This window comes from Phoenix dactylifera, chromosome 5, assembly GCF_051530095.1.
Source record: "Phoenix dactylifera cultivar Ajwa chromosome 5, Ajwa_hap1_PhDact_Kaust_v1.1, whole genome shotgun sequence".
Lineage (NCBI taxonomy): Eukaryota > Viridiplantae > Streptophyta > Magnoliopsida > Arecales > Arecaceae > Phoenix > Phoenix dactylifera.
The window spans coordinates 27,524,260-27,547,274 of NC_143194.1; the positions used below are offsets into that span (position 1 = coordinate 27,524,260).

At 37.1% G+C, this 23,015-nt stretch overlaps 1 protein-coding gene across 2 annotated transcripts; it reads left to right on the plus strand.

Annotated features, from left to right (window-relative positions):
* Nucleotides 1–463: 463 nt before the first annotated feature.
* Nucleotides 464–22,006, plus strand: LOC103697667 (ARM repeat superfamily protein). Of its 2 annotated transcripts, none has more exons than XR_005512798.3 (20): nt 464–1,036; nt 1,157–1,270; nt 1,430–1,495; nt 6,056–6,145; nt 6,292–6,411; nt 6,510–6,538; nt 6,638–6,780; nt 6,871–6,965; nt 7,237–7,323; nt 7,520–7,627; nt 7,715–7,806; nt 8,031–8,112; nt 13,241–13,306; nt 15,889–16,004; nt 16,188–16,308; nt 16,393–16,554; nt 16,641–16,769; nt 19,246–19,314; nt 21,144–21,331; nt 21,475–22,006. XR_005512798.3 is itself a non-coding variant. In XM_039128963.3 (20 exons), exons 1-20 carry the CDS (start codon nt 947–949, stop codon nt 21,577–21,579), a joined length of 2,160 nt encoding a protein of 719 aa, XP_038984891.3. In that variant the 5' UTR covers nt 464–946; the 3' UTR covers nt 21,580–22,006. The 2 variants fall into 2 exon arrangements, 1 of the variants encoding a protein (XP_038984891.3); XM_039128963.3 differs by having other exon boundaries at nt 21,056–21,331.
* Nucleotides 22,007–23,015: the final 1,009 nt, after the last annotated feature.

The window sequence follows — 23,015 nt, forward strand, 5'->3', positions numbered from 1 at the left end:
AATATGAGGATATTTGTGAAACATTTTATAAGATTGAAAAACATCAAAATCTAGGGTTTTTAATTTATCATCCAATATTGTGCATTGATTGTCCTACCTATCCTCCCATGCACGCCACATGAAGAGGATGGCGTATTTATTTCACTCGTACGAAATTTCTAAGAAGCTTCTCGCAAGCATTTCATTCAAGCACTTCTTACTCTACAGCTCATTGACCAAACTACCCTTCACTAGTCGCACCGAAACAAGCTAACTTTCGGCAGAATTCGGCAATTGCTCGGGGCATCCCCATCCGGATAAAATTTTGGACCTCGTAATCATCGTTTAAAGGAAATAGGACTAAAACGTAAATCACCCCCATGAGTGACGCCACCAGTCCCACCGAACCCTCAAGCTAACCGTCGGGTCCCATTTGCGTTTCCCTCGTTTCAAAATAAAGCAAATACCCCCGTTTTCCTAAGTTAATGTTCGAATTCGTTTCTCCATAGAAGCAGGTTTTTGCTATTGGAAAACATTTAGTGGCTTTTATGCAAAAACGCCCGTCGATTACACCGCGTGGCTGTTACTGCCACTTGCGACGGTGAACGAAGACCAGCGACGTGGGAGAGAAAAGGAAAGAAATTTTGCGGAACATCGAAAGATATTGAGCAGGAGGAAAAAAAAGAGGTCTGCGAGCCTTCTTTGCATCGTCTCCTCCGCCCCTCGCTAAGAACTTTGGTTCAGGGCTAGGGTTAGGGTTTCTGAGTTCCCTCCGGGGTTCCCGGTCTCCTTGTCGATTCCTCTCCCCGCGATCCCGCGTTGCCCTCTGGCGGAGGCGCTCCGGCGGTTTCCAGCACTCGATCTGACGGGGTTTGGTCCGGCGATGTGGGAGGAGGTCCGGAGGCGCCGCTCGGTTACGATTCTCGACAGATAGCCCAGGGATCTCCGGTGGGCCCTTCCCGGCGACATGGCCGACGCTCTGTCCGTAATCCCGGCGGCCGTTCTCAGGAACCTCGCAGATAAGCTCTACGAGAAGCGGAAGAATGCGGCCCTTGAGGTATCCGCGCCCCCTCCATCCGGATCTTCCTACCAGCTCTCGATCTTCATATATCTCTATCTTTTTTTCGGGTTGGTTGTTTCTTTGGCATGAACTTGGGAATAAAATAATCGAAAACAGATCGAAGGTATCGTGAAGCAACTGACACTTGCGGGAGAGCATGACAAGATAGCAGCTGTGATCAAGCTGTTGACCACAGAATTCACGTCCTCCTCACAGGCGAATCATAGGAAGGTCTGTTAGATGATGGAATTGTTGGAATATGAACTTCAATTTTGTCGAAATTAGTCATTTTCTTATTTTGTTTTGTTCCAAGTTGGAAATTTCTAAGTTTGTTGGTTCTTGCTGTCTTATCTTATTCTTTAATGTTGATACTGTATATTTTTTTCGCAGGGTGGGTTAATAGGACTTGCAGCAGCTACTGTTGGTTTGGCAACAGAAGCTTCTCAGCATCTTGAGGTTAGTAATAAGACAAAGTTGATGAAACATGCAGTACATATGATGTCACTTCTTTTTTATACTCTAGGATACCTGGATCCTGCTGATCACCTATGCTGGCTGTTGATTGTGAGCAAGATTTTTAATTATTCCAAGGAGCTGATATAGAAAATATATTCTGCTGTACATGTGAAGTAGCGGGCATGCAGGACACGTTCAAAAGAAAAATATGATGATGACCAGATAAAACTCTAGCATTTTTTTTTTTTGAGATATTTGATTGATTGTTCCCATATATTTTGAACTCTCAAATGATAATCTATGGTCCAAAGCCTGTAAAGTTGCATGCTACAGTTGTTGAGGAGGTGCTAAATACCTGAATTGCTCCATCTAAACTGACATGGGCAAGAATAACGAGAAACAAAGATTTAAAGCTTTTGACTTTGAGAGTGAAATGTATAATTAATGCATCATATTTTACTTAAAATACTTGGGTACAAATGAGGAGGAATACAAGGTCATGAATACCACGAGATGGAGCCATCCCGATTTTCATGGGGAATGGGATTCCCTATGTCCCTATCCTGGTCCATTTCCAGACTCATCCCGTGTGAGCGTCGGGATGGTGTCCCATCCCAAACACTTGGGATGGTGGAATAATTTGCTGCCCCATCGGTATTTAGAACCTTAGAGGAATATATAGGCAATAATACCCTTCAATGAAAAAAAATGACAAAGTGAAACAATGCAAGAATGCTAGGGGTGCAAATGAGCTGAGCCAGGCCAAGTAGTAGGTTACCAAGCTCAACTCGCTATATAAAAGGGCTGACCAAGCTCACCTTGAGCTCCAGTAAGTTTAACAAAAGTTGTTCAAGCTTGGGTCATAGGAGATTTGAGCTAAGCTTCTTTTCGACTCAAGCTCAGCTTCCATTTATGTTAACAAGCCTTTTGACCTCCACTTTCCATGCTTGGTTTGTCTATGAACTGAGCTTTAGAATTTGAGCTTGACTGATTTTCTAGCTCAACAAAGCCCAAATAAATCTATTGGTGAGCCAATACCAAGCTGTTCATGAACAACTTGAATTGTTTGAAGCCTAAAGTGCATATGGTTATACCTCTTGTTATCTTCATTTGCCGCACCAAACGCTATGGGTCTTATAATTAATTTCTTAGCGCTAGCTTGATGGCTGATGCAATGTTACGTAAGCCTTGTCTTTTGAAACAAATTTAAAAGATAAGCATGATGGATCTTTCCCATGCTTGATACACAGTGGCAATTAAATAAATAAAAACACTTCTCTGATGAGATGACTAATTCAACCTATTACCTAATTAGGTCATTAGAAGACTTGTTTAACTTTTGTTACTAAAAATTACTTTAAAGAACTAAATTGCAAACTCTTTATCTTGAGACTTACTAGACTAGAAGATATATCCGAATTTCCTTTTTTAATTGTTATAATTCACCAAAATGGAAAAGATCTAGCTCCCCATTTATGATATTTTCTTTTTATTACGTTGATTGTGTATTGAGGTCGTTGATGAACTCGGCTTGCATTGCTGTGATTTGAAGATGGTATAAGTGTTTTGTTGTGACTAAATTATCATATCTTTGTCTAAAAGAATTTTGATCCCGATAAGGATGCAACAATGAGTCAGCAATAGGCTCTTCATATGAAAGATAGTTATAATATTCAATGCCTTCGATCTTGATTGTCAACTTGATGACTTTACCATGCTAATGAATCATCAAGTGGATTTCTAATGTCCTTAATTTCAATTAGTTGTTCTTAGTCTATGGATGAATGTTGAGCCTTGATGCAATGGTAAGGTTGCTCCACTGTGACCCAGAAATCATGGGTTCGGAACATAGAAATAGTCTCATTGCATGTGAGGGTTCGGCTGCATACATTTGACCCTCTCTAGACTTTGTAATGGCGGTAGCCTCGGGATGAGATCCATGGAGCTATTCTGAGATAGCAAGCACTAGCTCCTGATGTGACTTCATAAAAAACAATCAAAGATAAGATCGAAGAAAATGAAACGCACGTGGTGGTCATTATAGCGGTTCTTTCTAATTCTAGAAAACGTCCGAAAAAACCGGCTACGGAACAGGTTGCCTTTTATTCCGGGGATCTTCTGCCAATTCTTTTCACAAATCCGTATATGAGTTTGTAATGGATGGTTCCTCCGACTTCCAAATTTGTTGATTCAATTGCCTTCTCTTTTTTGTTTATCCATCGTGTATGTTGTCGGGATTATCTTTGACCAATCGAAAGATCCTTGACTTTTGGATTTTTCCTTCTAGATTGGGTCTTCATTTATTGGGCTTTAAGTTTTAGCCATCAGATTTGTGGTGATTGGTTATCATTTCTTTTATTTGTAGTCTCGAGCTTTTGACACCACATTAGCTGCATTTTGTCCCATGTCTGCTTGAAAATCTCTCTCTTCATCTATAGCCAAGACCTAGGTGGAGCAAGATCAAAGGATTGAGCTATTTGATTCAGGGTACGCTGTACCGGTACCGGTAGGCGTATCAGTCGCTTACTGGACCGGTACGGTTTCGGTTTGGACCGGTTTAAACCAGTATCGAACCGAAAGAGAGGTGAAAGCGTGTGCGCCCCACGTTAAATGCCACATAGTGGCATTAAATATCCTCCCGCGTGTTGCTCCGCGTGGGCCCGCTAACCCGCGCAGGCGCGGGGAACCGCGCATGGGCGCCGGGAACCAACTCGCCGGCGCGGTTCCCAGTCTGGTTCGCACCAGTACGCAGCAAAACCGCTCGGTTCCAGCCTCATAGGGGCGGAAACCATTTTTCAAGGGCCGAAACCGTTTTCCACAGCCGAACCGGATCGGTCAGGGACCGGACTGGTCCAGTGCGGATTGAACCAGCTGGTACGGGCCGGCTCAGCATACCCTGATTCGATCCAACATGAAATTTTTTTTTCGTGGAATTAGCAATTCCATTTCTTTTAGAAAGAGCTTCTATTTAGGCAAGCAAATATATATGGCATGGTTATTGGAGTCTATTTATCGCATTTATACGTCAAAGGATATTATGGCATATGGCCTTATGGCAATTAAGTTATTCAAGTAGCTTTTGAACTTCAATTGACTAGCCGCCCATGTCTCTTATGCGGAGAGCCATCATTTTTGACCATGAAAATGATGACCACAAGAATGATTTACTCTTTTATTAGATTGATGCAACCTTGTGTATACGACTATAATTTGGCTAGGAACATAAAATATAGAAAAAAATAGATGAAGAAGATGAAGAAGGTGGAGGAAAAATGGGATGTGAGATCCACTACAAGAAAAGTTTTTTTTTTTGGGAAAATTCACTAATATCATTGATATACATAATTTGGATTCCCTTGAGTTGGAACCAAGAAAAATCTAGAACTTGCTAAATTCAACCTAGTGACTAGGTAAAACTTCTTATCGTTGAGGTGTTGGTCTCTAAGAAGTAAAAACTATCCTCATTTTCTGCTTTTCAATATCTAACAAATTACCAAAAAAAGTTCTTAGATATAATTTATTCAATTCCTCAAGGCTTGTTTTATAAGTTTCTGCTGGATTTGGTAGGATCATCCCAAAAGAGAGTTTGGGGGTGGGAGAGAGGGAGATGGCAATGGGTTGCGATGCTATCCCTGCAGGGTAAAAAGACCTCAGGAGGCTTTTTTTCTATAGTGCAGGGATCGACACTAATGACCCCTCTACTCTTTGTGTCTCCTGCTCTCCTTCTCTCTCTAGGATGATCTCGTTAGATCCGGTGGGAGCTTCCCAAACGCGCACTTAATGGGTTTGATGCTTGCAAGAAGGAAAATAACCGTTAACTAGTGAGGCTTTTTAAATGTGTTTAGATTCAATACCTTGGAATTCTATTGAGTTCTATAGTTCAAGTAATGCAAGAAAGAGTACAAGTGCAAATGTATCTAAAACATGGAAATTATGGATGTATATGTATATTTATAAACAACGTGCTTAAATTGGGCAAAACAGTAAATACATGTAAATAATGAAATGACAGATTGGGAGGGATGGACAGCTTATTGTTCATGTTTGAAGATCTGCTAATAGGAAGTTTATCAATCTGTGTCTAAAACATGTAAATTATGGATGTATATGTATATTTAGAAACAATGTGCTATCAATTAGGCTAAACAGTAAATTAATGTAAATAATGAAAATGAGAGATCAGGAGGGTTGGACCACGTATTGTTCGCGTATGAAGATCTGCTAATAGGAAGTTTGTCAATCTGCCTTTGAAAAGAGGGGCGTAAAAGAAACCCTAATAGTGGGCAAAGATATAACTTTTCAATCATTACTTGTTCTTTTCTGATGTATCAAACTTACATCGCAAAAAGCATTTTTGGTTACATTGGTTCAGATGAATATGAAAAGTAGGAGTCATTTTGTAAGTTGTGTGCATGTTGTTTTGATATAAAGATAATATCTATCCTCCCTTTTCTGATTTATCATGCCCTTTTACTTCATCTAATTCAGATTTTGTGGATGATCTTTGATTTTCTATATGAAAGATTTTACAGTACATCTTTTCTTGTACTCAATTCCCAGCAAATTGTACCGCCTGTACTTAATTCCTTTCTTGATCAAGACAGCAGAGTTCGATTCTATGCTTGTGAAGCGTTGTATAACATAGCAAAGGTACGTATGGGCCTATCGACTGTGATGGCTTTGAATTTATTACTACTGTTAGAAGAATAGTGTATTCTTCATATTGGGACCTTAATCTTCTCTCTCTCTCTCTCTCTCTCTCGCTCTTACACTTTCTATCTGTCTATATCTCTCAGGTTGTCAGAGGAGATTTCATCATATTTTTCAATAAGATATTTGATGCACTTTGCAAGCTCTCAGCAGACTCGGATGCTAACGTGCAGAGTGCTGCTCATCTCCTAGACAGGCTTGTAAAGGTAAGATATTAATTTGATTTCTTTTTTCCATAAGAAAAATATTTCAAGCTATATTTTTTTAATGTTTGAATTGTAATGTAATTGAATATGATAACCAGGATATTGTAACCGAGAGTGATCAATTCAGGTGCCCTATCTGGCCTTAGTTGTTTAAGTTTTAAATAATGAATGCCTGTTTCTGAATATGTATTTACACGACCATATCATCTTCTTTATGTATTTAAAGCATAGAAGAATTTATACCACTTTTGAGAGAGCGCATGAATGTACTCAACCCTTATGTACGCCAATTTTTGGTGGGATGGATTACCGTATTGGATAGTGTTCCAGATATTGATATGCTTGGTTTCCTTCCAGATTTTCTTGATGGTAATTTTCTGAAGTAAGAAGTGTCCATTCAAACTATTTGTGCTTCTACCTTTTGAACACAATCTTACACAAATGATTCATCCTTTGTAGGTTTGTTCAACATGTTAAGTGATTCCAGTCATGAAATACGTCAACAAGCCGATTGTGCACTTTCTGAATTTCTGCAAGAAATAAAGAATTCTCCAGTAAGGCTTCTGTTCTCTAGATGAAAGGTGGTTCATGAGGAATTTTTTTGCTAAAATAGATCGGAAGTTTCTTTTTGTTGATCCTTTTCCCCTATAGCTCTATTCAGGCATCAACTTATTTCCAATATTTTTTTAAGATTTCTGTAGATGCTCTTTCTTTGTCAAAAGATAAATTTTCTGGAGCAATATTACTTAGTTGATCAAGCTCTGAAAGTACAAGATATGGTTCAATTGCCTCTTAATTTCTAATTGACCTGTGCATGCTATGAAGAATGTAGACTATGGTCGTATGGCTGAGATATTGGTACAGAGGGCAGGTTCTCCTGATGAATTTACTCGGTTGACAGCTATCACATGGGTAAGGCTAAGTTCCTTTTAGAGCTGTAGCAGTCATGCTATGTTTTTTGAAATGTAGTTTCTTGACTAATGGCAATAGTTTCTCAACTATTACAAGATAAAATTTCATTTAACCTTTTCCCCTTTATCTTGTTACCTATTATTGGTATTAGGATAGATAATTTACAATTTTTCATTTTGCCTATTTAATGATGCAGATAAATGAATTTGTAAAACTTGGTGGAGACCAGCTTGTTCCTTACTATGCAGATATTCTAGGAGCTATATTACCTTGCATATCTGATAAAGAGGAGAAGATTAGAGTGGTAAAATTACTTCTCTATTTGTTGCAATTGCAGTCAACAGTTTCTTATTTTGGTATTTTGTTATCAGTCTTTTGTTCTTGTGCTCAGGTTGCTCGTGAAACCAATGAAGAGCTTCGTGCCATTCGAGCTGTTCCGGCTGAGGGATTTGATATAGGAGCCATCCTCTCTATTGCAAGGAGGTGCATTTTTTTGTCACCTGGGAAACAGATAGGTTTAAAGGTTACTTATGCCTCTACAATTCATGTGTTAATATACCCCCTTGTGCCTTTAAATGAGCAACAGGAGAAAGCTGTACAGGAAGTGGTTCTTGTTTTGTGCTATTATATGTTTTTGGGGCAATAATCATTTTAAAATAGACTAGCCATTATATGATCATGTGATAGTTGTCGCGTTTTCCTATCAGAGAATTAACTAATGAATGGGAGGCTACCCGAATTGAAGCATTGCATTGGATTGCAACTCTTTTAGCCCGGCATCGAACTGAGGTAATTGGTTATTTAAAGAATTTATATGAAAAAATTGTGTCTGTATGCAGGTGGTATAAATTTTTAGGGTTTCTTATGTTACTTCTTCTAGTTATTGTGATTGATTGACATTTATATGCTTAACTGAGAAGAAATGATTTTTGAATTTCTTTGTATTTGCAAACTGGAAACTCTACAAATACTCATTTTCTTTGCAGGGCATAATCTGTGAGTATTGTTTTTAACCTTTTTGTTTGTTCATATTTTTAACTGGAAACGTTGGCACCATCTGATTTCAATGAAGATGTTATAGTTGTGTGAACTCTTATAACGTACAGAGAAGGTACTTTAAACCTATGTTATATGGACTTTTCGTATAAGTGTGTAAGTATCTATGTGTCGAATCCTTCTAGTCTTTAAAAATTTCTTCATATGGTTCATGCACAAATGTCGTAGGAATACCCATTTCTAAATATTGAGTGTGTGTGTTTTAGGGTATACCGAAGGGTTCGGATAATAGAGCTTCAACCAAATGAAGAAAAGACAAATAATAATATACTCAACTATTGCACAATTTGAAAGAAGAGATCCACTCTGTTTATACAGCGCTGTATAAGAACTGCAAGGCCGATTGTCCAAATTAAGTAGAATCCTGGGCCTTTATAATGGCTTTTATTTAGAAAGGAGAAGGAAAAATTACTTAGTATTCGGTGCCACATACAAATTGCTAGAAAAGTTTGCAAGAGTGAAATAACAAGGTTTTCTAAAAGGGTAGATGAGCTGTTGAAAGAACTTCTTAGAAACATTAAGTCCACTCTTTTACTTTGGTCTGAGGAGGTAACAATTCCATTATGAGGGCTTGATATAGGCTGCTCCCTCCCCACTTCCCTTCCTTCCATTTCTTACATTGTTACCTTTTTGTTGACAGAATATCAAGATCCGTGTCATGCTTGGTTGCTTTCATCTCTCTCTCTGTCTCTCATGTGGGCCATTTAATTTAATGAAATATGTTGCAAGAGAAGTGTGCATTCATTTCTCCATACATTGGCTAGGAGGGTTTGTTTTCAAGAATGGATTTAACACAAACATGTCTGGTGTGGGGAAAACTAAAATATTTCTGTAACCGATCATATCCACTCATTTGAGACAAGGAAATGATACGGATGGACAATCAATTGCATTTTCTAAAGCTTGAGTCTGAATTGGCACCAATTATATTCATATCTTAAATACCACCTAGGTAGATTCTCCTTGCTGGCTTGTCAAATGCTAAGGCAACCTTCTCTCCAACTTTTTTTTTACCTTCCATATAAATTGTTTAGTAAAATTTTATTGACATGCTCAAGTTAGAGCACATTCCCTGGATGACAGCTTGCAATGTTCCAATGCCTCTAGAATGAGTCATATCTACTAAAATTACAAGTAAAGTGCTCTCTTATTTTCTAATTTTCGGAATAAACCAAGCCGATCCTAAATATTTGTGTTGTAATTTAGATCAGTTTAACAGTGAATTTCTGTACCTTACATAAATCATATTAGTTATAATTCCGTGAAACAAAGAAACAGTGTGCTGAATTTTTCCCCTAATTGTTGGTGCATTTTTCCATTTATTGACTTGAGGCTTGATTGTAAGGAGTATTGCAAATGCTAATTTGTTAGGCATCAAGGAACTAAAGTTAACAATGTGGTTATCTTGAGTTTATTAAAGATTTTAATGAGGGAGTGATGTTGAGCTCAAAAAAGTAGTTGCCGTGAGACATGTAAGTTTTTAATTGTGGTGAGCTGAAAAGATAAGAGATTGTGTCTTCTTATCTTTGTAGACTTGATATAGATGTGCCAGATAGTGTAATTCAAGAGCTATGTGATATCTAATTAATGTATATGCTGAGAATAACAATGCATCTTTGAATTTAAGTGAGAAACATTTACAATTTAAATTTTTAAACAAGTGAGAACTAGTGCAAATTAAATGGAATACATCTATAGTAAAAAAAAATAATTTAAAATTTAAAATTTTAAACAAGTCAGAACTAGTGCAAATTAAATGGAACACATCTATAGTTAAAAATTAAGGCGACAATTGTGATTAGTGACAAAAAGAGGTAACTAAGTGATTTGGCTCTCCCATACAGTTTATATGATAAGTTGATGAGTCGATTGTAACATGGCCTAAAGGTTCAAGGGATATATCCATATGATTGACATTTTATGGGTCTTGAGTATTGGACAATGAAGATTGTCCAAACATATGGTGATTATTGCAGAGAGAACAATGTTGATATGCATTCTTGAAAATTAGGAATGTGTGCACTAGAAAAACCCAATGAATTAGGTTGAGGTTGAAATCATTCAGGGTTGATTTTGACACGGCCATGTTCAATGCTGGCCAAAAAGGAGCACAGGTTTTTATAAAGGGTGGATAAAGAAGCAGGGAAGGATTGGCGAAACCTAGATTTTGTGAGAATTTTAAGAAAGCTTGCTTTGATAGAACATTTAGATATTGCTGGTATTGGAGATGAAATATTCATATAAAGTACTCCCAGTTGGTTGGGAAGAGTCTTTTGAATGTGGTTGTTTGACTTGTGTTATCATGCGCTAGAAGATTGGATTTGGCTCCACTTTGGGTTGGATTTTGGATATGCAAGTGAAAGAAGCAGAAATTGAAACAGTTTGCAGTTACTTACAGAAGATTTACTTTGCCTGAAAGTTGGCTCTTAATTGGTACAAACCTCAAAAGGAATTACCAAGCTGACTCCAATAAATTTTAAAAATCTTTGTCATGGTTTATAATATTGATATGCATGTTTCCTATGGTTGAATATGTATACCTTTTCATGCATGTAGAATTTCGTACTTGTGGTGCCATTTTTGTTTGATGAGGATGATATGAGGCCAAAAACTATATTAGATGATCAAACTCCTCATCATTAATGATGAAAACATACTCTAGTTCATATCTTGGTGTAACTGATTCTTGACTGCTCTGTCCTGTTACCATTGACCATCTAAGCCTGACATCCATCTTTGTTAGTAGCAATAACTGGACATGACTAAGCCTTTTTCACGTAAATACTGAGAAAACAGAAGGGACTTTGTTCTTCTAGATTGACATGTGACGTTGATGGTTTTATGGCCATGGCATGAGGCTGCTGCTTAAAGAACTTGATTCCAATGATTGGTCGCTTCGTACGATTTAATTTATCTCACTTTTTTTATCAATTAAAATAAATATACTTGTGACATGATTGTTTATATTTAAGCTAGTTGTGTCTAGTAATTTTGGAGAATTCCCTTTTTGAATTCCACAAGTTTCTATGAGTGTCTGCATGTGCTCACTTTGTGATTTAATCCTAGGCTGCTAATATGTGGGGTACTATATGTTTCAACATACATATGCATGTATGCTTGTGTGTGATGAAATAGAACAGGATTACTAAAGTTGCAATGGTAGTTTTTGGGGATTGTAGTTGAGTTATGCTGTTGAGACTTGAAGGAATACTTCATATTGCTCTGACAAAATGTATCATTCAGACTGTTAGGCTGTAACCTGGGCATAGGCACATAAGATGAATTTAGCAAAGCAATGCCAACAATGCAGGCACAGACATACATATGCATTTTGGTGCAGCATTCTTGCCTTCTAGCTCCTTATGGAGGGGTTGAACATGGTTTTGGTTTGGCTGGAATTAATACTGCAGTCTGCAGCGGTAATTCTTCCGGCATGTCTTTGAAAGCACAAAATATATAGCAAACCATAGGATAGGAAGGCATGAAACTAGGGCAAAGAGCTTGTGGTTGCGTTGGAATGCTATATGTGGAAAAATTTCAAAGGAGTAAGGGTTAGGTGAAAAAAATTCAAGGCGGGAAACCTCATATACCAGAGTCTGGAGGCTGAGAAAAGGTAAATATGTGAAAAAACTAAAAAGTTAGTCTGAGTACCCATGAAGATGAGAATTTAAATTATCCGCGTTTTCTATTTTGTCAGAAACTTTATGCCACCATCTGCCAATTCCCCAAACATAACTGCATGAGTTGCTGTGGAACAATCTTTGATATCTTATATAAAGATTGGTACATCTTTACTTCTATGGTGTATAATCTTAGCTTCTTCCAATTTTTTTTTTAGGCTGTAAAATGTAAATAGTTTGGCCTAGGGTCAAACTTTTGCTCTTATATTTTGTTCTTTATTTGTGGATTGGGTGGGAGAGCATGTGAAGAGGTTCTGAACCTTACCTAATAAAAGTGGGTTGAGTCATCTTTTGTCCCTTCACATCTGCGAGCTCCTTAGGGAGGATTTCTAAAGACAAACCTGAAAGCTGCAAGATGAAACTATCTTTATTTGTTTATATGCAATTGTATATATTAGTGCGTCAGTGTAGTCTTTTTAACTTTCTGCTTAATGGTTACTTTTGTAGGGTTGACCATATTTAGGCACTATTCATGTGGTACTAAATGGTCTAAGTTTTGGCTTTTGATGGTTGCTTAATGATTTTTTAGTTCCATTTTTCTGGTTGGACTGGGTTGGTTCAGATTCTAGATCTTTTGGATTATTTAGAATTAGTTTGGTTGGTTGCCCTTGTGCCTGTTCTTATTTTTCTTTAATTTTTTAGTCACCTAACATTTTGATCCTGATTTGATTTTTTTCCCCTCAAGTCAGGTCTGATCTGGTCATTTCTGGGTTTGCTTTGATTTGGGTCATGTTAACCTGATCCTTTACAGCTCGTGTTTTGCCAAACTTTTTATTATACAGTAATGACTGCGAGATCATGAATGCCTGTCATGTACGCAGTCATACTTATGTACGCTACATTGTTAATATTGTTACCACGGAGGCATGTGTTTATTTTCATGTCATGCATGCACATATGCATGAATTCAGGTTCTTGTGGATGCTTGTCAGCTTGTCTCAAATAAAGTGCACTGCCCTTGCTATAGTTTGTGCATTTCAGTTGCCAACATCCGTATTTATGTGGATGAGTTGGTGGTTATGCTGGTGAATTTGCATACTCTTGTGGTCATATCTGTAAATTTGCATGTGAAATGGCTTTTTCTGATGTTTTTGATCCATTCTACTTAATATACTGCCTATGTACCTATTCTGTTACTTGAACTTTGCTCTTCAAGTGATTCATGACTTTATATGGAACAGGTTATTTCATATTTGAATGAAATCTTTGGTTCCCTTCTAAGTGCGCTTTCAGATCCTTCTGATGAGGTAAATTTCTTGAAGATAGTCTTGTTCAGCTTCATTAATATTCCTTTTGGGTGCTGTTTGTTTATCAGAAACAAGATAATGCAGCATTCATGTAATCATTTATGAATAAGGAGCCAGAGATACTTGTATTTTAGTAAGGGTACAGTTTTCTCTCCTCTTTCCAACTGTTCTTGGAATGTAATATAGCATTGTTATTAATTATAATAAGCAAGAGACTTCAATAGCCGAGATTCTATTGCACGTTAATCAACTAACTTTAATGATGGTTGAGCAGAAACTCGTGTCATTAATACAGACATCATTAATACCAGTATCTATATAACGAATGAAGAACTATGCAGAAGCTGAGCCTTCGTAGAAAAACTCATCATTAATGCCAGCATCACTAATATTGGTCCCGTGCGATGCGCGGGGTATGTTTTTTTCTCCTTTTTTCTAATTATTCTTGACATGCAATATAACAATGTAGCAACAAATCTTAAATAGAAGGCTTCATTAGCCAAATTTTTGTTGCACATTAAGCAATGAGCTTTAATGATGGCCAAGTGAAAACTTCCGTCAAATATCTAAACTGTATAATAATTTCAATTTAGATAAGTTACATAAGTATAATCTTATCTATTTTAGCTAGATAATATTTTCAAGCATCAAATATACTTATATTAATTATATAAGTATAGTTGATACTTAATATTTAGAATACTAAGCTATTCCATTATCTATGATAATTTATACTCATTTATCATTAAATGAACAAAAATATAATACTTATAACATAAATCTGTTAAAAATGATTGTTATAGGCATAATTTCCTCTTGTATCAGCTATTACCCAAAATAAAGAACCGTATCAATAACGTTATTAATACGGGCGTCTATGTGATGAATGGAGAGCTCAGCACAAGATGAGCCTTCATTTTAAATATATGTAAATAGATAAATAGAATAAATATAAGAGCCCTACTTATTATCTAAAATAAAGAACTATAGTAATGACATTATTAATACAGGCATTGCGTGGTGAATGGAGAGCTCGGCACAAGCTAAGCCTCCATTATATATATATATATATATGTATATCAAGGTTTGCTTCTCAGTACCATGTCCCATGTCGGTGCCACGCTGTTACTGTGTCGGGACACTTGGTACGGGGCTGGTTCGGCATACCAAATATCGGTACGCCCTCCGTACAACAATACCGATACCGAATTGGTATGGTACGATATACTCTATACCATGCAGTTTGGTACGGTATAGCATACCTTGAGGCTTGAGATATATAAACTAGATTCTTTGCAATATCATGTCTAACTTCATTTATTTATATTATGTTTTGCTTGCAACATATATATTTGTATTGTTTTTTACCCCAAGTGAAGCTGGCATTGCACCTATATTATATTATTTCTGCACATTTTTTCTCTGTATCTCTGAATGCCGAACCTTTGCTGAGTTCTATCACATATAGTAACAAAATTGGTAAAGCTGATATCGAATTTTGGTGCGCTTAGGATAATCATATGAACTGTCGAAATATTATTTTCTCTTTGCTTACTTTTTCTGGTGTTTCTGTTGTTAATAAATCTATGTGCTGTGAAATTTTCTTAGTGCTCCTCTGCTTTGTTTCTGGGACAGTTTTTGTTCGTCAAGTGTGAGCTTTTTAATTGTACTGTTTAATGCTGAATCCTTCCACTGTTTGTTACTTAAAATTAACTATTAAATGACAACAATAAAATGCCTTCGGTATGATCCTAAAAATTCATTTCTCATCTTGTGGACTGCAAAATGTGTTTACTTTGGTTTCCTTCATGGTTTTCGAATTTAAATTATTGGCTGCTACTGGTTCATTATTTCTGCATGAATAATGTAGAAATTACAAATGGTGGAAGTTCTATTTTAGCTAAAATAAGTTGTCTGCTGGATTAATTGCACAACTGTGTTGACATTTGTGAAAGATGCCTGATGCCTTTTTAGCTTGCACCCTGAGCCCTCTTGCTACAATTCGTCCAAGATGTGAGACCTTTAGTTTCTTTCTGGTACTGATATCCTCTTAATTTGTTGGTGCTGTTCTAGTACTCCTTTCTTTTAGACAAATACTACAGTGTTGTATTTGTGTATATTTATGGTCAGTACATCTTTAGTCCCTCGACCCTCATCAAAATTGTGTAAAATTTAAAACCATCATGTGCACTGGCTCAATAACAGTATAATTGACTACAAGGTTTAAAGTGCTGGTCCATGCTGGATGGTTCTACACGTGTGCTGAGCACCAATTGCAGGGTATCACCCTTTGCCACCCCTCGTTGGCCCATGCCAGTTTGGTTGGGTCGGCTTGGTACCAAGCAAAATAATCCATCTTTCATTTCTTCTTTTTTTTCCTGTTTCGGCATGGCATGGCATGGCATGTGCCGTGCTGGCCACTGGCCGGGAACAAGGCTGCTGTTGTCATTTAAATCCTTCGTTGACTGTTCATCTTTCTACAGTATGAGTCCAAATTTCAATTACAAGTTGAAACTTTTCATGTGATTGTTGCTTCTTCACTGCTAATCAATCAAAATTTTCCTGCATTTTCTTATTTGCAGGTGGTCCTGTTGGTGCTAGAAGTGCATGCATGTATCGCAAAAGATGACCAACACTTCCGTCATCTTGTTATTTATCTAGTCCATAACTTTTGCAATGATCGCATGCTTCTTGAAAAGTATGGTTTTGTTTCACTTTTCTTGTATCATCTTCTATATCTTTGGCTGCAATGGGATTTCTTTGATTCAATTCCTTCAGAAACGGAATCAAAATTATCATATCTCGACTGGAGGAAAAATAAATGGAAATGCATAACTTGGAAAATGTACCAATTACAAATTTTTATTTGCTACATTTTCAGGCGTGGTGCTTTGATAGTACGTCGACTTTGTGTTCTTTTGGATGCGGAACGGGTTTACCGGGAGTTTTCTACAATTCTAGAGGGTGAAGATGACTTGGATTTTGCATCCACTATGGTTCAGGTTTTCTTTATTTCTGAGATCAATAACTAGCTTTTTCTTCAAAGAAAATTAACCTTGGTAATTTAACTGTTTTTAATGTTTCAGGCCTTAAATTTGATTTTACTCACGTCAACGGAATTGGCTGAGCTTCGAGCTCTACTAAAGCAATCATTGGTGAACTCTTCCGGCAAAGACTTATTTGTTTCTCTGTATTCTTCTTGGTGCCATTCATCAATGGCAACAATAAGTTTGTGTCTGCTAGCCCAGGTGAGCATATATTGCCATGGGCTGTTCTGTGTCTTGCCCCAATCCTTATACTTAAATTTCTGACTTTGTGCTTTCTTTCACCAAAGGCGTACCATCATGCCAGTTCTGTAATTCAGTCACTGGGAGAAGAAGACATAAATGTGAAGTTCTTGGTGCAGCTGGACAAGTTGATCCGCCTGCTGGAGACTCCAATCTTTGCTTACCTACGATTGCAGGTATGCACTCTGTAGGTGGTTCATTGCATACAGTTTCTTCTCTCTTGATGAGTCAATTCCTTTTTTTTTTCTGGGTAGAAAGGTCCTTGTTTTTGTAGAAGGAATTCTTCAACCTCAGCAAACTATCCTTTTTGATATGTTGACAAATCCGAATCTGGACTGGATAGGCAAGAAAGAACTAAGATTTTTCAAATGTCTTTCTTTGGCAAATTGGTTCTGAGACCCTACATTTTTGGATTCTCCTCCCAGGCCATTTGCTTTTGCTGAATGGATCTTGTCCTGAGATAATCTTGATGAACTGTAGCTTCTAGTTGTGTCAACTGATCACCATGTTTAAAAGAGGTGATAAATGTGGATCTTTCTTGTAAAACTCTCTTGATCTTGGTTGTGGGGCACTTGATGCATAATTTGATGAGGCCAATTTTGTGAGCCCTTGTACCATGATGAAAATGTCATTGATTCTCCTGTTACCACTATGAATCTTGCTGAATGACTCTTGTCCTGAGGTAATCTAGATGAACTGTAGCTTCTAGCTGCCTCAACTGATCGACATGTTTGAAAGAGGCGACAAATGTGGATCTTTCTTGTAAACTGTGTCTATTGGTCTTTGGTCATGAGACAGCATATTTGAAAGAGGTGACATTGTGGATCTTTCTTGTAAATCGTGTCTCTTGATACATAATTTATTGAGGTCAAGCTTGCGATCCCTTGTTCCATGATCAAACATGTCACTGAATGTCCTGTTACCACTATGGATCTTAAATAAATGTTTAGATCATGTAATATATTCTGTTGCTAATCTCTTATCTGGGCTCTGCTTACTGGATCCTTCAAGATCTTTATTTCTTTCATGATAAAATCTTCCATGATCAGATCCCTAACCATTATATTTGTAGTAAGTAGCTGTCATTTGTGAAGTTAGCAGCATATAACTCAAGTCTTTTCACATTCTTAGTTTTGCCTCTGTATCTGGTGTTTGGCATAATTTTTTCCCCATCAAGATCTTTGGTGATTGTCTGAAACTACTGTCCGTACCTCCATCTTCCCATCAATGCAAGTGAATTTATAACTGCTTTTTTGCATTGTCTATTTAAGAGATTCAGAATATGTCGACATGGTGCTAGATCTCTTGGCATTAGTACCATTTTGATGTATTCGGTCCTTGTTTGGATGATATATTCATAACAGGAGAAAAAGATCTGTAAGATTAGGGCTGCTATTATTGGGTGAATCATCCTAGAATAAGATAGATATTGATATAACTAAACTAATTCTAAACCTTGAGCTAAAGAAATGACTGGGGGGTGGGCTGTCACAGCACCTTAGGCCATAATATCTTCAAGAAGAGACTTTTGATGCTTCCATATCTTGAAGATGTTATTTGCGGATTTCATACGATATCCGCGATCTCTCTTGATTTGTAATTCAATACACAAAGAAATTGGTTCCGTCAGGTTAGCTATATGTTGTGCGTTGTTGGGTTTCCTGAAATTGTATGTAATGAAGCTGTAAGTGAATGCCCGCTCAAGTTGTGATACTTGAAAGTTAGGGCTGTAACTAAATCTGAAGAGTGGGAAGATAGGGATTATGGAAATTATATCAAGTTTAGCCGCAAACAAGTTTTCTTTTTTCTTACAATTATTATTAGCCCCTTTTGTTTCTTCTATTTCCCGTTGTAGCACCACTTCTCTATTTTACATCAGTGGTTGGAGTATCTTCTCTACTGGTTCTGTACAAGCCAAGCACCAGCTCAGGGTAATGTTGGTACACCCCCAGATTGCAAACTGCTTGTATTGCACAATGATTTTTCTTTTTTAATTAAGGTTTGTGCTCACTTGAGCTGGCTTCATGCTGGTCCCTCACTGCCCCCATACTGCAGTATATATCCTACCAGCCGGTGATCAGTGGGGGCCGATACCTCAATTTTTACACACTTCTTTTACACCTCATAGCAGTCCTTTAAATTGTCTTGTGATTATATATAACTATTATAACTGGAATAAAATTTTTTATGGGCCTAAACAGGAAAATGGCGTAAAATCACTAAACCTAGTATCTAAATGAGAGTTTCTTAAACAAATATGCCACATTCGTGCCCATACCTTTATTTCACTTACTAAATGCTGTTTGTTCAGAAAAAAAATAATCTTCTTTTTTTGTGCATCACTTATCTATATACTGGATCGCATGTCTTTCGTTTATCCTAAAGGATCTTTAACGTTTGTTAAAAGTAATGTTTCTTAGAAAAGTCAAGATGAATTGTCTGGTGAAAGTTGCCTTGGGTAGGAAATCGACACTGAGGCATCTCTATCCTGTAATTTCTTGTTATAGTGAATCATATCCTGATTTTAAAACCTCCTATAACTTGTCATTGTCAATTCAACAAATCTACAGATAGCCTACAGATTGCCACTATTGGTTTGTTTTGAAATTTTGTCTTTGATAAATTAAATGAATTTTGTTAAACATTTTGCAGCTTCTTGAACCTGGGAAACATACATGGCTATTAAAGACTCTATATGGTCTTTTGATGTTGCTACCCCAGGTACATCTGCTAGTTATTTATGTTGGTTTTGTTTAATAGTATAATATATTTCCTCACTATTTCTTTCCTCCAACATCGCATGTTGAAAGTATCCAATTCATGAGCTGTTTCCTTCTTTTTGTAATGTCATAAGCTACTTTGTTAATAAAGAGAAATATTTTCTATGTCTTTCTGAGACGAGGTCACTTGATCCATTTAGAATTGGTGAAGTATATTTATTTCCCTCCCTGTTCCAATTACGGCTAAAAAGATCATGATTTCTTTTTGGTTTCTTCTGTTTCACAGGAGGCAGTATAAACTCTTTTCTGTTATCGGTATTGTAATTCTTTTGATGTTGCTATCTTCCTTTCCTATGTCATTTTTACCTACCTTTCTAAGCAGGTTAGACATGATATACAACATGACATGTACTAATGTTTATTCTTGCCTATGGTTGATAGACTGGCCCATGCTTTGTTTGATATTCATTAGTGTATGATCATAAGACATTTGATGTTGCTTTAAGCTTTTCCAAATCAATCCTCATTATGTTTATTCTTGCCTATGGTTGATATCCACTTTAAGTTAGGTATTCCAGTTTTCCCTTGTTTCTCTTGATCCTAGACGTATGCTTGAATGCATCTTTTTGGATCCTGTTATAGGTCTTTATTGCACGTGCATATACTGTCATAATTAGTTCGGCATCACATGATCCTGAATTGGTGTGAATTTTCTCACTTCCTCTCCAATATGCTTGTTCTTCTTACATTTGACCATTCATCCATATGGATATGTTCTTCTTTGCCAAGTTCATTCTGTTTTCTGGGATCCTTTTTATCACCCAACATTCTGAACCTTATGAGTACATCGTTACAGGCCATATTTCATTTAATAGAATTTTCGCTTAATGCGTATTTCATTGACCCAGCTCTGGTTCTGACGGATATTTCGTCATTTATCTTTCTGTTATTCTGTAAAATGTATTGAGGATTACAAAATAGATCATCTTGTCATATCTCTATCTAACAACTTGGAATAGAACTTTTATCATTTTCATTTCCATAGATATTGCTCTGTTAGACTGAATTTGGGCACCTTTTTTCAAAGATCCCATAATTCCAATGTAGCGTTTAACTTTATTCCTATATAACCATTGCATATGCATATAAATTTATGCACTTTTATAGAAATTTGTTATTACCTAGAATTTCCCAAAAATTAGTGGAGTAATTAACAGAGATAATTAATTGTGTCAAGTCCATGTTTCTGTTATGTAGCACCGTTTTACCATGAAATCATTTATCTATTGGTGGTATTTAAATTCTTGACCAAGGCAACTTTACATCAATCTAGCGGTAGGTGGGCATGAGACCTACCTTATTGCTTGTAGCAAATCTCATTCAACCAGAGATTACTAGTCTGAGCATGATACCTCAAAGATTATTGGATAACAGATTGTTGATAGTTTATTAGAAATTTTAGTTAATGGAGACTATGCTTAAAGGATTGTAAATTAAGTTGTGGAGAATTGAGATATGTCAAGCACAGGCTGATAGCTGAAGAATTTTGATTTCATGGAAGAAACCTGTCTTATTAAGTTGTTATCAGACGTTTAGCATGCACTCAGTTTCCTACACCGAATGAGATTCATCATAGGCTCGCAGGATATGAATATCATTATGGTCTTTGTCAGATGAATTGTTACATTTGCCCACTTTTCTTGCTTGTTTCAGCTTTATGTATGCTCTTGTTATGTATGCAGCAAAGTGCGGCCTTCAAGATATTACGGACTCGATTAAAAACTGTACCTTCTTCCTCTTTATCTAATGAGCTCAAGCATACATCATCAGGAAGTTCATACTCCCAGATTCTACAAATAACGGAGGACGGCAACAGAAATAAGGATGCAGCAAACATTTATAATGCAATCAACTTTCCGTCTAGGCTGCAGCAATTTGGGCACATGCAAAACCGACATCGGATTCATGCCAAAACACAGCTGCAACCGCACAATTCGACATCCTCAACATGGTCGCAGGTTGGTTTTGCTTCTTCAGGATCTTTTTTTTCCTCCATCCATCATTAGATTAAACAAAATTTCATCCGTTATTTTTTTGCTGCTTTAAACATTGGGGAGCCAAAAATATCTGCTTATTAATTTACTGGTTTGCTGATGTGCAGGAGATGCAAATATCGGAAGAATCAAGCCTACCTTCACACCTTCCTGACTCGAGTCGTTCCCCTTCTGGATCATACTGGAGCATTCCAGGACAGTTGCAACATTGAATCCTGCCGGTTATTTTTGTCACCATGTCTGGCCATATGGCACTGACCTCAGCATCTCAAGGAAATCTTCTGCGCAAGGCATGAGATCAGTTAATGTAAAATTATATATCATATTGGTTGTCTGCTACATTTTGTCCTGTTGGGACAGCAGGGATTAAGATGAATGGCATAAGCTGGACTCTTGTGAGCTATTCTTTTTTTTTTTTAATAATTTATTAGGCAAGTTCGCTCCTGTGGTTTTGTAATTTTTTTTATGGAAGGCCACATGAGCCAGAGGATTTGGGTGAGGAGATTCAGTTGTTTATACTGTTCAGCTGATTCAACAATCCCAATAAAGCAGTCAGGAAATGTACATTGTAGTTAGTGGTTTTGAGTTTCGGGATACTGCATATTATTATTACCATAGCTTCACTGATTTATTTTGCTATACGTGTTTGCATTTTGTTGGTCTCTTGTTACAGAACTGCAGTCAGAGTTTTAGGATTATGGAGGCGGATTATCTCGAGTAATCCATGTTAATCAGATATACCTTTGTCACTGGAATCAAATTATCATTTTGCCCATTCTTGATGCTGCAATAAATGACTAATAATGAGGCCAAGAATTGGCATGGAGCGCTCCATGCCTTTCGCGGTTGATGTTCTATTATGATGTGGATTTCTTACAAAATGAAGGTCAAATAAGAAATTTTTTTAGGCAGTGAAATCAAATGGCGAGTGCATGGAGATACCAATTTATACTAAAATATTTACATTAAAAAGTTTTGCTGAAGACAATTGGTTGCTTGGTGTTCCGTCTGCTTACTGTCGGATGATTGGTACGTCATGGAATAGGCATCAGAAAGCTACGAAAAAGCAATCCAGGTTTGAAGCTGGAAGATGGAGAAACTTCAGGAAGGCAAATATGTTAACACGAGGAGCATGATGGACGCCATCTTGTTGGGGCACATCTTCTCTGGAGAGCGAAAGGCATTCTTTTGAAGTATAATTTTGAAATTACTATCATCCTTCTCTGGTGTGAAAAATCTGCTAGTAGTTTCTCGGAGACCTTCGATTAAAATTAGGAATCGGAATTGGAAAAGAAGCTGACTAGAACGGATACTTGTCTAGCAGAAATTACCAAACCAATGACTTTAGAAATTTCATACATTTTTATTGCTCGATCAAATCTCAGTTATTATTTGAAACTCAGTGGCATCGGATGCGTACAGATGGATGTCCTGCTGTGATCTATGGAGGATTTGTAATCTATAGAAATGCTACCATGTTGTGCATGATGGTCTTTTTGTGAATGTCAAGTCCCTTCGTGATGAAGTTGCACGTTCTTTTTTTTTTTTTTTGGTGAACCAATAGGAGGGGAGGGGGAAGGGCAGAACCCTACCCGCGTAGCAGCCCCCACTGGGCCTCCCCAACCCGTGGAAAACTCCACTGGGCTGT